The sequence below is a fragment of the Microtus oregoni genome, unplaced genomic scaffold, assembly GCF_018167655.1.
Source record: "Microtus oregoni isolate MIOR12 unplaced genomic scaffold, Mior012 000004F_ref0000308, whole genome shotgun sequence".
Lineage (NCBI taxonomy): Eukaryota > Metazoa > Chordata > Mammalia > Rodentia > Cricetidae > Microtus > Microtus oregoni.
In genome coordinates this window covers 11,232,318-11,248,242 of record NW_024543063.1, presented here as the reverse complement: position 1 = coordinate 11,248,242, position 15,925 = coordinate 11,232,318, and the positions used below count along the sequence as shown (strand labels likewise).

At 38.9% G+C, this 15,925-nt stretch overlaps 1 protein-coding gene across 1 annotated transcript in view; it reads left to right on the top strand.

Moving 5' to 3' along the window:
• The window catches only part of LOC121447140 (nuclear body protein SP140-like protein), a 93,515-nt gene that overhangs the window by 76,850 nt on the left and 740 nt on the right, over nucleotides 1-15,925 (top strand). The window contains exon 23 of the mRNA XM_041650221.1: nucleotides 11,965-12,067. Coding sequence (XP_041506155.1) covers nucleotides 11,965-12,067 — 103 coding nt within the window. The remainder of the gene's footprint in view (nucleotides 1-11,964; nucleotides 12,068-15,925) is intronic.

The following is a 15,925-nucleotide window of genomic DNA, read 5'->3' as shown; positions in this document are numbered from 1 at the left end:
GGTATAAAAATTAGAATTACAACCAGTGTAAACAATATTAAGCAAGAAACATGTGATGTTTCAATAATTGTCCTATCCTAAGGAATGTAAGTCTTGTATTAGAAATAACTTGGCCAAGTTATGAGAGGAAAGTAACTACAACTATCTAGTCTTCAACCCTATCGAAGACCTGAGAAGGGAAATAATATTACTGGAGTAAGCAGGAAGTGCAATCAAGCAACTTCCAAAATATGCAACAAATGACAGAGACAACTGGCTACCTGGACAATCACCCAATGTCTCATTTGCAACACTGGAGCTACCAACTTTGGCTAAGGCCTAGTGTACCTGACAGACCATTTCAGAGGCAGGAAATTTTTGAAAACTGTCTTACTCTGTTTTAGCAAGATTTCACCGTCTTTTTTTTTTTTTTTTTTTTTTTTTTTTTTTTTGTATCCTGCTTAGACATCGTGCATTTTGTCAGTGATCAATACATGGGCAGTACCTTACCCGAAGGCCATTTTTGCCAAGAAGAAAACAAACTCCAAGTGAAATATCTTCAGTGTTCAACATTCTTTTTTTGTTTGTTTGTTTTTTGTTTTGTTTTGTTTTTTCGAGACAGGGTTTCTCTGTGGCTTTGGAGCCTGTCCTGGAACTAGCTCTGTAGACCAGGCTGGTCTCGAACTCACAGAGATCTGCCTGCCTCTGCCTCCCAGGTGCTGGGATTAAAGGCGTGCACCACCATCACTCGGCAGTGCTCAACATTCTTATTGGTTCTAGCAGGAGCAATCACGTCTCACATCAACAGAACCCTAAATTATTTAAATCCCATATTCTACAGCTCTTTGAAGTGATTGATGATTATCTATCTATGCAGAATATAATCTTCATTTATCTAAAGAAACTGATTAGTCTAACTGTAAGTATGAGAAGCATGGATGACAAGTGGTCTATCATTCTTGATACCTACATAACTTAATAAGACTTCCCATTAGAATATTAAATAATCTTTAAACAACTGTGCAATGAATGAGGATAATGATCTCAAAATGTAAACAATGCAAAAGTATTTTGATTAGAGGTAGAAATGTATATTGCAATATGATAAATATATGCTAAAATTGTATCAGTATACAAAATGTCTTAAGCAGGGGTAGAAGCAGGCATGCATACAATATGACAAAATAACTTTGCCTAGACATACAAATACTGTAGACAAAAAGAGGAACATATTCAATATAATTTAAGTTTGTATCAATATACAAGAATCTATACCAATGTAAATTGCCTATAAATATTAGCTTGCAAGTATTCACTCTATTACTCACTATTATTATTAGTGTGAATAAGTTCACACTAATTTATTATCACCTCCAATTTCCCTTTTTTTTTCCTCAAAGAGCTCCCTGAGCCTACATAATTTCCTCTCCAACCCCTAACCCTATACTACTTATAATCAACCTTTAAGTGATATCTCTAACCCTGAGGGCAAACTTTGATAGGAGAGAGGATGTCGTCTTCTAGAATTACTTGTAGCTGTCATGGGGGTGATGTTCTTTCTATGTGATCCTGTGAGAGTAAAATGATGGTTAAGTTCCAAGATTAATGTCTGGTATAATTACAAATAGTCTCTGAGTATTTGGTAGGGTTTTTCTGAGATTACTATTTGGAGTTCTGACCAGAATGTTGTAAAAAAGTACACCATTTCAGTTAACCAAGTTGGAACCATCTTGAGCAGCTGGTACCCAAAACAGGTCTTATAGTAGTGCTATCAACATCACGATGTCATATCAACCAGGTGGATTCATTGTTGTGGGGCCCCATCTTTTTCCTGGAAGCTTCAAAGATTACTGCAGGAAAATTCGTTATTTGTTGATGGAGCTGCAGGCTGAATTCTTGCAGCTTGGCTCCTGGCTGCCAGCTAGCTTATGCCCCGAAATAACAACACACAAACTGTATTCACTTAAACACTGCCTGTCCCATTTCTACTAATATGTGTAGCACCGAGGTGCACTTACTGGAAAGATTCTAGCCTACGTCCATCCTGGGTCGGAGCTTCATTGCGTCTCTTCCAGAGAGCAGAGCTATCGAGTCTTACGTCACTTCCTTTTCCTCCCAGCATTCTGTTCTGTTTACTCTACCCACCTAAAGGCTGGCCTATCAAATGGGCCAAGGCAGTTTCTTTATTAGCCAATGACCTTCCTCCATCATTTCCCCTTTTTCTGTTTAAACAAAAAAGAAAGGCTTTCACTTTAACAAAGCAAAATTACATATAACAAAACAGTTATAAAACAAGAATGACAGTTACAATATTTACATCTACTTTATCTTTTATCATAACTAAGGAAAACTATAACTATAACTAACTATTCTTCAACTCCATCAAAGACTACAGAAGGATATAATATTAACTTAGTAAACAAAAAATAATCAACTTCCAAACTCTAGAAATGACAGAGACACCTCACTGGCTGGACAGTCACCCAAAGTTTCTCTGTATCATTGGGGCATTCATCTTCGGCCTACAGGCCCATAGTTTCCAGCAGACATTTCCATGAAGCAGGAAATTTCAAAGGCAGTTCAGTCATTATCTGCTGTGTACTGCAGAATGTCTCGCAGACTCCTTCATGAATCAGGAACCTCAAAAGTTCATCTCGCCTTTAGGCAAGTTCAGCAGTCCTCTCTCTGAGGGTTCTCTGTGTCCAGTTTATGCAATAGTTTCTTGCCCAAATGGCTATCAAACTCCATAACATGCCTCTTCGATGCCCATCTTCTTCTTCAAGTAGATTGATGCTGCCAGGAGCAGACGTGTCTCATTGTCATGAAAAGCCCTAAGTTATTAAAACATTTAAAATGCCATATTCTATAATCTTTGAGAAATATGAAGAATGCCTATCTAAAATATATCTATGTGCACCTAGAAAATCTTAACTAACATGACTATAAGCTTGACTATTATTGATTATCTATTAACAACCTATATACATTACATTTTTAAGTGAACTACACAATCACAATACCTTAAACAAGATCAGAAATACATATACATATAAAAAATTGACCTTAAATTTAAATCACTAAAGCAAAATCCATATCAATGTAAATTATTCATACCTATATCATATCCCCCTTTAAATGTAAAAGAACATTTATAAACAATATTTGGGAATATAGGCACAGTTATTTCTCTCCAAACTGCTTCCTGCTGTATGGGGGCGCTGTTAATCAGATATTTCAGGGTATAACCTGTGTGCTAGGTTCATCTCAGTCTTCAGTTGAGTGAAGTAATTTTTTGAGGGTGTTCACAGCAAGCTTTCAGGAGGGCGTGGTCCATCATACCATATTGGGATAGAAGCAATCCACAGGGTTTCATCCTCTGTGAAAACAAAAGAAGAATCTCTTTTCCAAAGTATCATATCCTTAGATCCAAATTCTGAAGTCAAGGTATTTTCAAAATATCTATGTTGGATTAGTTCAGCAGCATTTATAAACAAATATCTTTTAGCAGCTGTTGCTCCTTCCTCAGCATTCAAACAATTCAAAGAGAGCATAATAGCATACAGTATCAAAATTCTCTGTTTATTTTCCATCTTTGTATGGCTTTATTTTAACTCTATTTTGTTTATTTTTACTTTTTGAGACATGTTTTCTGTATATCTTTGTCATGGAATAACTCTGAAGACCAGGCTGTCCTTGAACTCTCAGAGATCCATCTGTCTCTGCCTCCCAGGCATTGGGATTAAAGGCATATGCTACTACACCTTGAAGTCACAGAGGTCAATCTCCCTCTGCCTTCCAAGAGTTGGGATTAAAGGTGTGTCCTACCACACCCAACTACTCTCTTTCTTCCTCTTTTTTTTTACTTTAAGAACTTTAACTTTTAACCTGCATATTTTTTTTTAACACACAGTAAATCATTTAGAAATTTTCTTTGTTTATGACTCTCTCTTTACTGTATCTCTCTCTCTGTTTTTCTGACCACATGAGTCTTTAATTTACCAAGCAATCTCAGTAGGACTAAAGCCATGGCTTTGCCGGCTAGATCCAGTCCATTCCTTAGCTTTCTGCCATTCCTACTTTGTGGCTGAGGTACCGGCCAGAGCCGGTTCAGTGCCACAAGTCTACAGTGTTTCAAGGTCCTTGCCAGCAAACAAGCTACAACACTCAAATGCTCTCTCTGTAGCTGACCTTCTGCCTCAAAGAGTCAGAGTTTTCCCTGGCAGGACGGCCCACAAAGCCGGCATTTTAAAACGGCTCAGCTTTTTTCCTACTACGGCTGAAAACCAAAAAGCATGTGTTCAGCTTTTCATCAGCACCGTTTAAGTGTTTCATAGCAGGACCTCTTAAGAGCTGCAGGGTTTTGCAGCTAAAGCTGAGTCAGGAAGCCTCTCTTAGGTGAGAACACTTGCTTGCCTCTAGCAAGCAGAGCAGACCTGAGAAATTGCTGCTACCAAGAAAACATGCTTTACTCTTTCCCAAGCTTTCTCAGGCTTTCAGTGGATTCAGTTGTCCACACATCTGGGCGCCATTTTGTAGTAGGAGCTGCGGGCCTCTTCCCATAGCCCAGCTCCCGGCTACCCAGCTAGCTCAGTCAGTAGAGCATGAGAATCTTAATCTCAGGGTTATGGGTTCCAGCCCCATGTTGGGCACCATTCTGTTGATGGAGCTGTGGGCTGCGTTCCTGCCGCCCAGCTCCTGGCTGCCAGCTAGCTTATGCCCCGAAATAACAACAAACAAACTGTGTTCATTTAAACACTGCCTGGCCCATTTCTATTAATGTGTGTAGCACCGAGGTGCACTTACCGGGAAGATTCTAGCCTACGTCCATCCTGGGTTGGAGCTTCATTGCATCTGCTCCAGAGAGCAGAGCTATCGAGTCTTAGCTTACTTCCTCTTCCTCCCAGCATTCTGTTCTGTTTACTCTACCCACCTAAAGGCTGACCTATCAAATGGGCCAAGGCAGTTTCTTTATTAGCCAATGACCTTCCTCCATCAATTATTCATTGTAGAAAACTTAAACCTTATTTGTGCAGATATATATTCAATGAGAGACAAAATAGGTATGAAGAAAAGTAATTTTTTTCTAAATTCTTTCTGCTTTCTGTCTCATACCAGATAGCTCCTGACATGAGACAGAAACACTGAATTTTTCTTTTAACAACATGCTTGGATTTAGAGAAGGACAGAGTCATCGTCCAACTCCAAAGCCAGCTTTGATTATTAAGTGAGTCATGACTATTATTCTAGTTTATGTTCAGAGATTCTTACCCTCAGATGATCTGTCCTCATAAGTGATAATTCTCTTTGCTTGATGATCCTATCTGGATAATTATCTTTTCTTCTTTAGATATCTAGATGTTCAGGCACTATTGACTTTTTGAAGATGAGTATTTTCCTGCAAAAACAAGAATGGAACCATGCCCCAACCCTTATGAGGTTTTCTTATCAACTGATTGGTTGTCTCCTTGGCGGATGAGCCATCATTCCTCTTTCTCAAGAGATTTCTCTTTTCAAACTGAATCTTTATTAATTTTGATTGTATCAATAACTTTTCTTCTCCTGTTGAAACAAGAGCAAAACCCCTTCCCCAACATAGCAAATTTCTTGGTGTCCATTGTGAGGTCAACAGATCTTTGAAATGTACTGGCTAATTTAACACAGATTTTTTTTTTATTATCCAATGTCTCTCTGCTGCTGTTGTTCCTTTCTCATTAACATTAAAAAATTTATGGTTAATAAAACAGTATGTAATCTATTTCTGGGGGTATTTTCTATCCCTCTCTGTTTGTTTAACATATCTTTTATAGTTTGATTTGATCTTTCTATAACTGTCTGACCTGTAGGATTATTTGATATACCTGTAAAATGTTTTACAATATAATAAGCAAAAAGCGGGTTCATTTCTTAGAGATATATGCTGAATCATTATCTGTCTTTATTTGTGCAGGTATACCCATGATAGCCATAACTTCTAATGAATGTGTGATTACAGAATCAACCTTTTCTAAGGTTGCCCATTTTCTAAAGCAGTTTCCCACTGAAAACCTGAATAAGTGTCAATGGTGTGGTATATATACTATAATTTTCCAAAATATGCAAAGTGGAACACAACCTGCTACTTCACAAAATCTCAATCATTCATTTACAATTAATTTAGAGATGTTTTCCACATAAATTTTTAATTTTTTACTTGGTTTATGTGATTATAAAAAGATCCATTCTAAGATAATATCTTCCCTTTGTAATAAAATTCCTGTAGGGGAAATTATGGAAGGCAATATGACTGAAATGCAATTAGGATTTGAATTTATCCTATTCACATGTGCCTCCTGTAATTTTTCTTAAATGACAATCAATTCCTCTTCTACTTCAGCTGTTAATTCTCTGGGACTATTTAAGTCTTTGTCACCATCTAAGGTTTTGCTTAAATGAACTATTAGATCAGGTGTTATCTCAACATCTGGTCGTAGACTGGATATATCTTCTAACAATCTTTGAAAGTCATTAAAATGTGCTCACAATTGCTGCCTTTTGTATTCTAATTTTCTGTAAACCTATTTTATAACCTAAGTAATTGACAGACTGTCCTCTTTATATTTTTTTTTTCAGAAGCAATTTGTAATCCCCATTTTGGCAAAACTTTCTTTACTTCTTCAATCATTCTTTTAAAAGTATCTATGTTTAAATCAGATAGCAAAATGTCATCCATGTAATGGTAAATTATAAATTTAGGAAATTTTTTACATATTATTTCCAATGGCTGACTTACAAAGTATTGGCGTAGGGTGGGGCTATTGAGCATTTTCTGTGGAAGGACAGTTGACTGATACCTCCTAGTAGGCTGAGACTTATTATAAGTAGGCACTGTGAAGGAAAATTTTTTTCTGTCCTTTGTTTGTAAAGGTATAGTGAAAAAAGAGTCCTTTAAATCAATTACTATAAGAGACCATCCTTTTGGTAATAGAGAAAACAGAGGAATTCCAGATTGTAGAGGGCCCATAGGGTGAATTTCCTTGTTGATAGCTTTTAGATCTGTCACCACTCTCTACTTACCAGATTTCTAATTAACAACAAGTATAGGAGAATTCCAAAAGCTTGTTGATTCTTCAATATGGTGAACAGCTAATTGCTTCTGTACTAGCTATTATAAAGCCACCAGTTTCTCTTCTGTTAAAGGCCACTGTTTAACCCATGTTGGTTTCTTAGTTAAGCATTTTAAATGTAGGGCCATTGGTACCTCTAAAAGTTTGCTAGTTGTTTGTGTTCTTGTACATCCTGAATTGCTGGTGACCTTTGTGTATAGTACCTTATAATTCCATCCCAGAAATATGAGTTTCTGGAACTGCAAGAATGCTAATCTGGGTATTCCACTGCTGCAACAGGTCATGGCCCCATAAATTCACTGCCATGCTAGCACACTAGCCTTCCTTTCTGTCCATCTGGCCCTATGCATTCAACCCATCTTGTGTTTGTTTCATTTGAGATAGGTTCCAATTCCTAGAAATTGAACATCTGCCTCTTGATAAGGCCAATTTGGATGCCAAGATTCTGGAGTCACATCTATACCTGTTCTATCAAACCCACAATTACATTATAGGCATGCTTAGCTTTTGTCTTTGATCATTTATAAAAGTCTGACAGAATATACGTTTCCTATTTTCTGTTGGAATTTTTGATTCATCCTCCAGGTTTATGCCATCATCCAGGACAGTATAGCTTTTTACAGAAAGCTCTGTATTTTTTTAATTTTCCTGGTAAGACATATCCTCTACAGTGACTAGGAATGACTGGACTACTTTTGACTTGGGGGCCTGCAAAAGACCCCAAGGAGTTTTCTGATGGTATCGATTTGCCTTGTCTGTCTTTTGTTGATTTGCTTTCATTAATCCAATGTCAGACTTTGCCACACCTTCTACATAATCCAGAAGGTTAACACCTTTTATTTTTGCTATTTCTAGAGGAAACATTATTCCAAGGAATTCCTTGTCTACAATCCCTTCTCAGATGTCCTATTCTACAACAATTAAAACATTTGGCATTTTGATGTCTCCTCATACCTTTGGAAATTGTTTCTCCTACACAGTATTATAGTCAAAAGTCCCAATGTTCATTGTATGCAGAATCTATTTATCCATAGGTGCTGATCTGACCTTTAAAGGCCCAAGTGTATTTTTGCATTCTAAGTTGATATTTTCAAAAGCAAAAGATTCAATAAGTACTCTTCTAGCATCTGGGACTCTTACTCCTATTTGTACAGCCTTAGTTACTATTTGTAAAATATCACTAAAGGGATCTCTCTGGCCCTGTTTAATGCTGGTATATGATTTAATAATTCATTTTCCTAGTTCTTGAATCCTGTCCCAAGCATTTAAGGCTGATTTTTGGCATATGGACAAGATTTGTTCATCATAAAGAGCTTGAGCCCGTGGGTCAGCATAAGTGCAGTCACCAAGTATGTGATCTTGGAAAGTCTCAAGCCCTTTTACTTTTCTCTGTTGTTCTAAAAATTTTACCTCTTGTCTGAAATAACATTTCCACACCATCATCCAGGACTGCTGAAACTAACTGAACTGAGTCATGTGGGTTGGCCTTAATGCTAGAAGCCCATGTCTTTACCATCTTCCTAACAAATTCAGAATACAAGTCATAAGTTATGACAGCTTGCTTAATTTTTTTTTAGATATTCATTCATATAGGTATCCATTTACATTCTTTAGGTCCTTTTGGACCTTTAGAACTTGATGCTTTGTCAGAGTAGATTACAGGGTAGGAAGCTAAAACCCTGGGTAAGTCATCTCTGACAATTACTGGCAATGTTGAATCCTGTCCTTTAACCGTCTTTCCCTGTTATTTTTGCTCCAATAATTTTCTCAATCATTTCAGATCTTTTTACTACTGTCTTTTGTAAAGCCTGAATCTCCTGGCCTGTATATAGTTCTAGTTATTTCATTGAGGCACATAGCCTTTGGTTCTCATTCTGCACCTGTGATACCAAGGTCTGAAGTTTTTCCTTTAAAGATAAAGTCTCATACTTGGACATTATTTAGATAATGTGCAGATTACCTTCCTGGAGAGATACTCTATCTACTAACCTATAATAAATTTTTGACAGATTTTGATTGCCAAATTCAATAGTATGGATTCTTCAGATAATTTCTCAGTACGCTTTGACATGTATTGCATTTTGTCTGTCAAATTAATGCTATCCTTTTCAATGGTATTAATTTTTTCAGGTAACTTTTGATTTTCAATGGTATTAGTCCTGTCAGCTAGCTGTTCATTATTAGTCTGTAAAGACTGTATCATTTCTAAAAGTGCCTCATTCTTGTCTCTGTTATCAAACCATTTTCTTAAGGCTATAATTTGAAGGAAAAAACTGAGTCCCAATATCCAATAAATGGATATATGTAAGCCTTGCAGAATGCAAACCATAGTATCTGCAAAAAGGTTACTAAAATTTTCCATGGTAATGTTCTGCTATTGTAAAACTTTCAAGTTTATTACTTATTAATTAATGAAATATTTACCTGTGTTCTGAGGTCTAATAAATTGTTTTAGGTGTAATAATCTTTATTGCCCAGCAGGTGTTGTGGTTGCAGAGTCACGACCAGCATTGCAACCAGTGGCGCCATGAACAGTCCTAGTCACTTTGGTTTTCTGCCTGCTGCTGCTTAAATACTAACAAATGTATTTTGCTTGACAAATTAAAAGCAAGTAAAACAGTTCTGTACATGGAGCAAAGGGCCCAGAACTCAGGAGCAGGGAGCACAAACCAGACACTGTGCAAGTCGCTGCACATGGTAGTGGGGGGAGGGTGTGTGCTTTTACATTTTGTGTTGTTTTGTTCTCTTTTATCTTTGTCTGTTGTTGTTTTTTCAGTTTGTTTTGATTTTCATTTCTTGAGGTTTTTTCTTATTTTTCTGAGAGGGAGATAATCTGAAATTGAGTGGATAGGGAGGTGAGGAGGACCTAGAAGGAACTGGGCCGGGGTGGGAGGGAAGAATATGATGAAGATGTCTGATCTGAACCTCTCCAGGTCTTAAGCATCCTGTCACAGTCTCTGTGAGTTCATGTGGGTATGAGCTCTCCAGTGTCTGGAAGGTGCTGTTTCCTGGACTCATCTACCACCTCGGGGTCTTACACTCTTTGTGCCACCTCTTCCACTTAGATCCCTGAGCCTTGAAGAGAGGGGTTTGATAACGACTGCCCATTTGGAGTTGAGCTGAGTGCTACAGAGTCAGACTCTGGACATTGTCCAATTGGGGGCCTCTGTGTTAATTTCCATCTACTGCAAGAAAAACTGCTCTGAGAAGTGCCGAAGGATGCTCTGACCTACTATCTGATGGATACCAATACAAATAGTACTCTAACAATTATTATTATTATTATAATAAATGATGGTAAATCTTTTAAAAATTGCCACAGAATTAGAAAACACCCTGAGTGACTGCATTAGGAGACCTAAGGATTTGGAATATGTGTTTAAAACACTTTCTCAAAGATCTGAGGGCAGACCAGAAGGAAATCTAAGCCAGCTTTAGTGAAAAGAAAATGCAGCTAGAGTCTAGAACACCAGACAGAGGTCAAGGTAGACAACTGAGAGGTGGGGAACGAGGTACAGCAAAGTTGTCACATTGAGTCTTTGTCCACTGAATCATGAAGTGGGCATGAAAACTTCATCTTGTCCAGAATGACATAAGTTTGGGATGTAAAAACTGTACTTCACTGTCTCTGATCAACCTAGAAAGAACAAATAATTTCATTCTATCACTTTTTATTTTAGCTCTATAGGTAGTCAAAGACTGTTTTTTGTGTGCCCCAAATTCAGGGTGGGTATGTGAGATAAGTTATAGCTAACTGAATTCACTATTGTTGTTTTTACCCCCTATGTTTTGTTAGTTTTAATCCTAAAATGAATAAGTAATATATTCTCTCAGTTTACCTTTTGTGGCTAGTTTGAGAACGTAATATCATCGTTTAGTTTGACTAAGCATGACAAATGGCTTGCTGAAAGGGTACTTTTTGAAGGGTCTTGCTGCGTAGACCCGAACAGTCTTGAACTCACAGAGCTCCACCCGCCTCCACTTCCCTAGGATGAGACAGAAGGGTGTGCCACCACCACCGTGCTAGTATTTCAACATTTTAAGTTGCTATATTGAGAATCTGCCTCTTCTTCAAATTCCATAACTCCCTATCTATCCTAATAAATTTCCAAGGGATTAAAAGTGCAGGGAAAGGAAGACCCTGTTAATTTTCCTAAGCATTTGTATGCTGTCGTACCTCACCTAGCACCAACATGGTAGAAGTGGAAAATCTCATACCATGAAAACTTCCTGTGGTACCTCATTATATATAGCCAAATATCCCAACAACTGAAGTCAAAGCCACTGCTGATCTCAGGCATCTAGAGCAAGGGACATTCAGCCTGAAATACTTGTTTTATTTCTGGCTTCCCAAGAAAAAAAACATAACCAAACTCTCAAGGAATATAACTTCTTCCTTTAAAAAGAGGTGAGGGTCCAGGCAGTGGCACTCAGGAGGCAGAGGCAGGTGAATATCTGTGAGTTCAAGGCCAATCTGGTCTACAGAGTGAGTTCCAGGATAGCCAGGATTACACAGAGAAACCCTGTCTCAAAAAACATAACAGAAGCAAACAAAAAAAATTGTTTCACTTCTATTTATTGACTTTGAAGGGAGACAGTGCATCAGTGTATGCAGGGTGCAGGTGTGTATGGAGGTCAGGGAACAACTTGCTGGAATCAGTTCCCTTCCCACCACGTGGATCCCAGGGATTGACTCAGTCTTCTTAGCAGCAGATGCCTTTATCCGCTGAGTCATTTGCGGACCCCATAACCTCTTCTTAACTGGGTTAAACCTTCTGGAATAGTCTAAGCAAGATTCTGGGTTATTTGGAGGACTGGCTGGCCAACCTTACCAAGCATACCAATGATACAAGGTATCACTGGTTTCCTACTTTCTTTTCAGGATCAGAGGTTCAGCAATCTTGGAGACACAATAAGAAAAGTATTTGAGAAGAATTACAAAATATTATTTTCAATCAAGAAAACAAGAAAACAACTTCAACCATGTAAGCAAACTGTTTTGTTTACATAGTTTTTCCTATTCTCTCCACTACCCATTATTAGCATTCAGGCATTATGCTGGCATGTCCTCTGTCCTCTGGCAGTAATCAGGCAGTACTCTGAACTGCTCATGGTCCTGACAATGTCATCAGCTACACATCAGATATGTTACTACAGCTACACCCCCTTTAAAAGGAGGGGCTCTGTCGCCTGTCTTCGGTCTCTGTCTCTCTTTGTATCACTCCATGTCTGTCTCTCTGTGTCTGACTCTGCTTCTCTGTACCTTTGTCTCTGTCTCTCTGACTCTCTGTCTATCTGTGTCTGTTTCTGTGCATGCCTGTATTCTGTATTTCTTTCTCTTTCCATGAGGCTGCTCTGCACTCCATTTCTCTCTTTCTTCCCTCTCCCACAAAAAAAAAAAAAACCTCTCCACACAAGCATTGTTGGCAAGGTGTGTGCTTCTCTTTCTCACCCACTGTGTGTCCTCTTTGCTCCAACCAGTCAAGGTCTCTCTTGCACCATCTTCAAACGTTGGTTCTGAGACTCAGCAGGCCCCTCCCAGCACCCTGAGGCATGATGGGACCCTAGACCAAGTTCATCTACAACAGCCTTGCTGCTCCAATTAATGGATCACCGGACCCCTCCATCTAACACTGACATGATTGGTGACCCCACCTCTTCTCTGACCATGTACCCCATGAATCAGGATCCTTCTCTCAACTGTGGTTTCTCACATTTCTCTATCCCAGTACTGAGTAACCTTGTGTCCCTCTGGCTCAGAGTGCCCCCCGCCCCCACCCCCACTATGAACTTTTGTATGCTGATAAAATATATGTTAGATTTGTTACAACATACTGTACATCTGGTCTAAAATATAGTCTATATGATGATAAAAGTTTGAGGTTATGAAGATCTATTCAGAGTAACAAACCCTAACATGACGATTTACACATAAGTTATTATATCTTTGCCAAATATTCAACACCAAACTTTTAGAGAATTTAAATAAGTGGTAACATTAGTTTGATAAAAAGGTATTTGATAAATAAGATATATATTCTATACTGAAATGACTAATCCCTAAGAGGGTCCTTTTTCCCAGAGTTGGGTACTTGGGCAGAGGCCCCCAGGCCTGTCAAGGGCAGTACTGGCCTCTGTGCTCCCTCAGTCCCTGCTCATGGGCCACACCCCAACTCACAAGACCTCTTTTCTCCTGTTTCCTTTTGGCCCTGATGATCTCTCCCTTGTCGCTTTTCCTTGCCTTCTCAGGAGATAGTCGTAGTTTGGTACAAACTTGTTTTTACCGACAGAATGGTTATTTTGGCAACTTTTCTGAGTCCATTATCTGTGATTAAAAAGTTGAAGCTCTTTTAGTGTCAAAATAATGACATTAAAAGAGCTTCAATTCAAAATCATTATTTTTAAGGTTAACCTGACAGGAATGTGATGTATAGTCCCATATTATGGGGGTGCAGACCTATTATAGACTGTAAGGAATACAAGTTCATGGCCGTCTTATAAAAGAGCAAGTTGGTTAATTGCAGTCATTCTAAGTACTGATGAAATTAGTTACAGAGATAAAACCTACCTAGTCCCCTATATGTTTTCAGAGTTAAGCTTAAAACAAGTTAATTAGAAAGAAAGTTCATCTATTGAGATATACCTAATAGATACTCTTCAAATGCTCAGAGGTCTGAGAACATAGCATTTAAAATGTTTAATTAAAAAAGCTTTTCATAATAGAGAGATGTGTCAGCTCCTGGCAGGACCCTTATTTCAGCCAAAGAAGATAGATGGAAAGAGAAGAGCCTTCACCCAGAACTTGCTTCACAAGTGGCAGCACTAACCACTGACCAAAAACCACCTTTCACCTCAATTGCTGCTAAGACCTCTTCAGACTGTGGACAAAGCAGGACACTGGGGAATCGCGTACCTCGAGTTGCCTAGACAAACGTAGGCTCGTCTTCCCATGAGTTCCTACTCCACTGGATCTTCTGAGGCCTGGCAGTCCTACACCTTCCAGTCAAAGGCTTGCCCTGAGACCTCTGCCCTCATGATCGTGGATGACCCTATTGTGTATACAGTATTCTGCCTACATGCATGCCTGCAGGGCAGAAGAAGGCACCAGATCTCATTACAGATGGTTGTGAGCCACCACATGGTTGCTGGGAATTAATTGAACTCAGGACCTTTAGACAAGCAGGCAGTGCTCTTAACCACTGAGCCATCTCTCCAGCCCGTCTCTGTCATTTTTAATCACTAACTCAGGTAAAATGTATCCTTCTCAGAACTCTGATGCTGTTTGATGGCTAGGCTAGAGGTAGCTTTATGAATTTACTAGCAACAAGCAAGGCTCCAGCTGCCTTCTCAGTTCTCTGTACAAAATTAAAGTCACGGGCCTCATACTCCCAAAGCTAATACTAAGTCTAAGCATTTTTACCAGACTCAGAAGGGAGATAAACTCACAAAACAGATTTCGGTATAACTTCTTACCATTCCTTTGTTTAAAGGAACTAACTTTACAGTGACGGCTCTCAGTGGTCAGCCACCTGGCGAATTAGATATAAAGATAGAAATATTTAAGTGATAAAAAAGAGAAAGTGATCTGAGCTGCATAAAAGAATAAAATGTTTCCGATTTCTTTCCCTCACTATGCTACTATTGCATTCAGATCACAGTCTCAACAGTAATCAATGAAATTCTGATAAATTATTAGTTTATCTCTGGCAAAGTACTAAACACCATGCTATCACTATACGATCTTAGTTCCCTCTGGCTGTTTTCTAAATATAGACTTTAAAGGTGCTTTTCATTGTGCTAAAAACATCTGCCACAATTTTCCAGACAGAAAAAAAAGAATATTATTGCTTTCAACCACAATCATTTTTTGGTCCCCAATGACTCAATGATATGAGTTTCGACAAGGTGGATTTCAGTACAGATCATAAACAGCGGAAATGTTAATGTGTTTAAAACTTAACTTTTCACAAACTCAAAGAATTCTTGTAAGCTCCAAGGAGCTGACTTGGATTCACCTCAAACAGGTCAGATGTACCCCCTCAATAAAGTACAGTCAATGTCCCTGGTCTTGACACTCCCCATTCTCAATTACCAGGACCTAAAACTTTTTTCTTAAACTTAAATTTGTCCTCTGCTCTGCCAGCATCATGCCAGGTACAAGGGGCACCAGATGGCCCCACAGAGCATGGATAACAGTAAAACAGCCAGATATTCCTGGACATGACCAGCACCCCAGCAATCTCAGGTCCAACCAAGATACTAATGCCCCAAATCAGCAGGAAGCAGTCTCGAAAACTCGGCGGTACCCTCACTCCCCTAACTTGCCACCCCTAACTCCTCACCTTGTGATAATAAATGAAAGGCAGTAACCTTAGCATTCAGGCATTATGCTGGCCTGTCCCCCATCACCTGGCAGGATGCGCTTGCCCGTAATCAGGCAGTACTCTGAGCTGCTCAGGGTCCTGACAGCATCATCAGCTACACTGGTACAGAAACATGCTCCTTTAAAAGATGGTGCTCTGCTGCCTGCCTTCTCTCCTTCTCTCTGCTTCTCTATCTCTCCATCTGTATCTCTGCCTCTCTATCTCAGTATTTCTGTATATATATATATATATATATATATATATATATATATATATATATACCCATGAGGCTGGTCTGTGCTCCCTTTCTCTCTCTCCCCTCTTTCCTCCCCCACCCCAATTAAACTCTCCACATGAGAGCTCTCTGTATAGATGTCTCTCTCACCCACTGTGGGGCCTCTTGGCTCCAACCAATCAAGGTCTCTTGCATGCACTTTATAACACCTATTCCTCCAGCAGAACAATGCTCAGAGAGCCCAC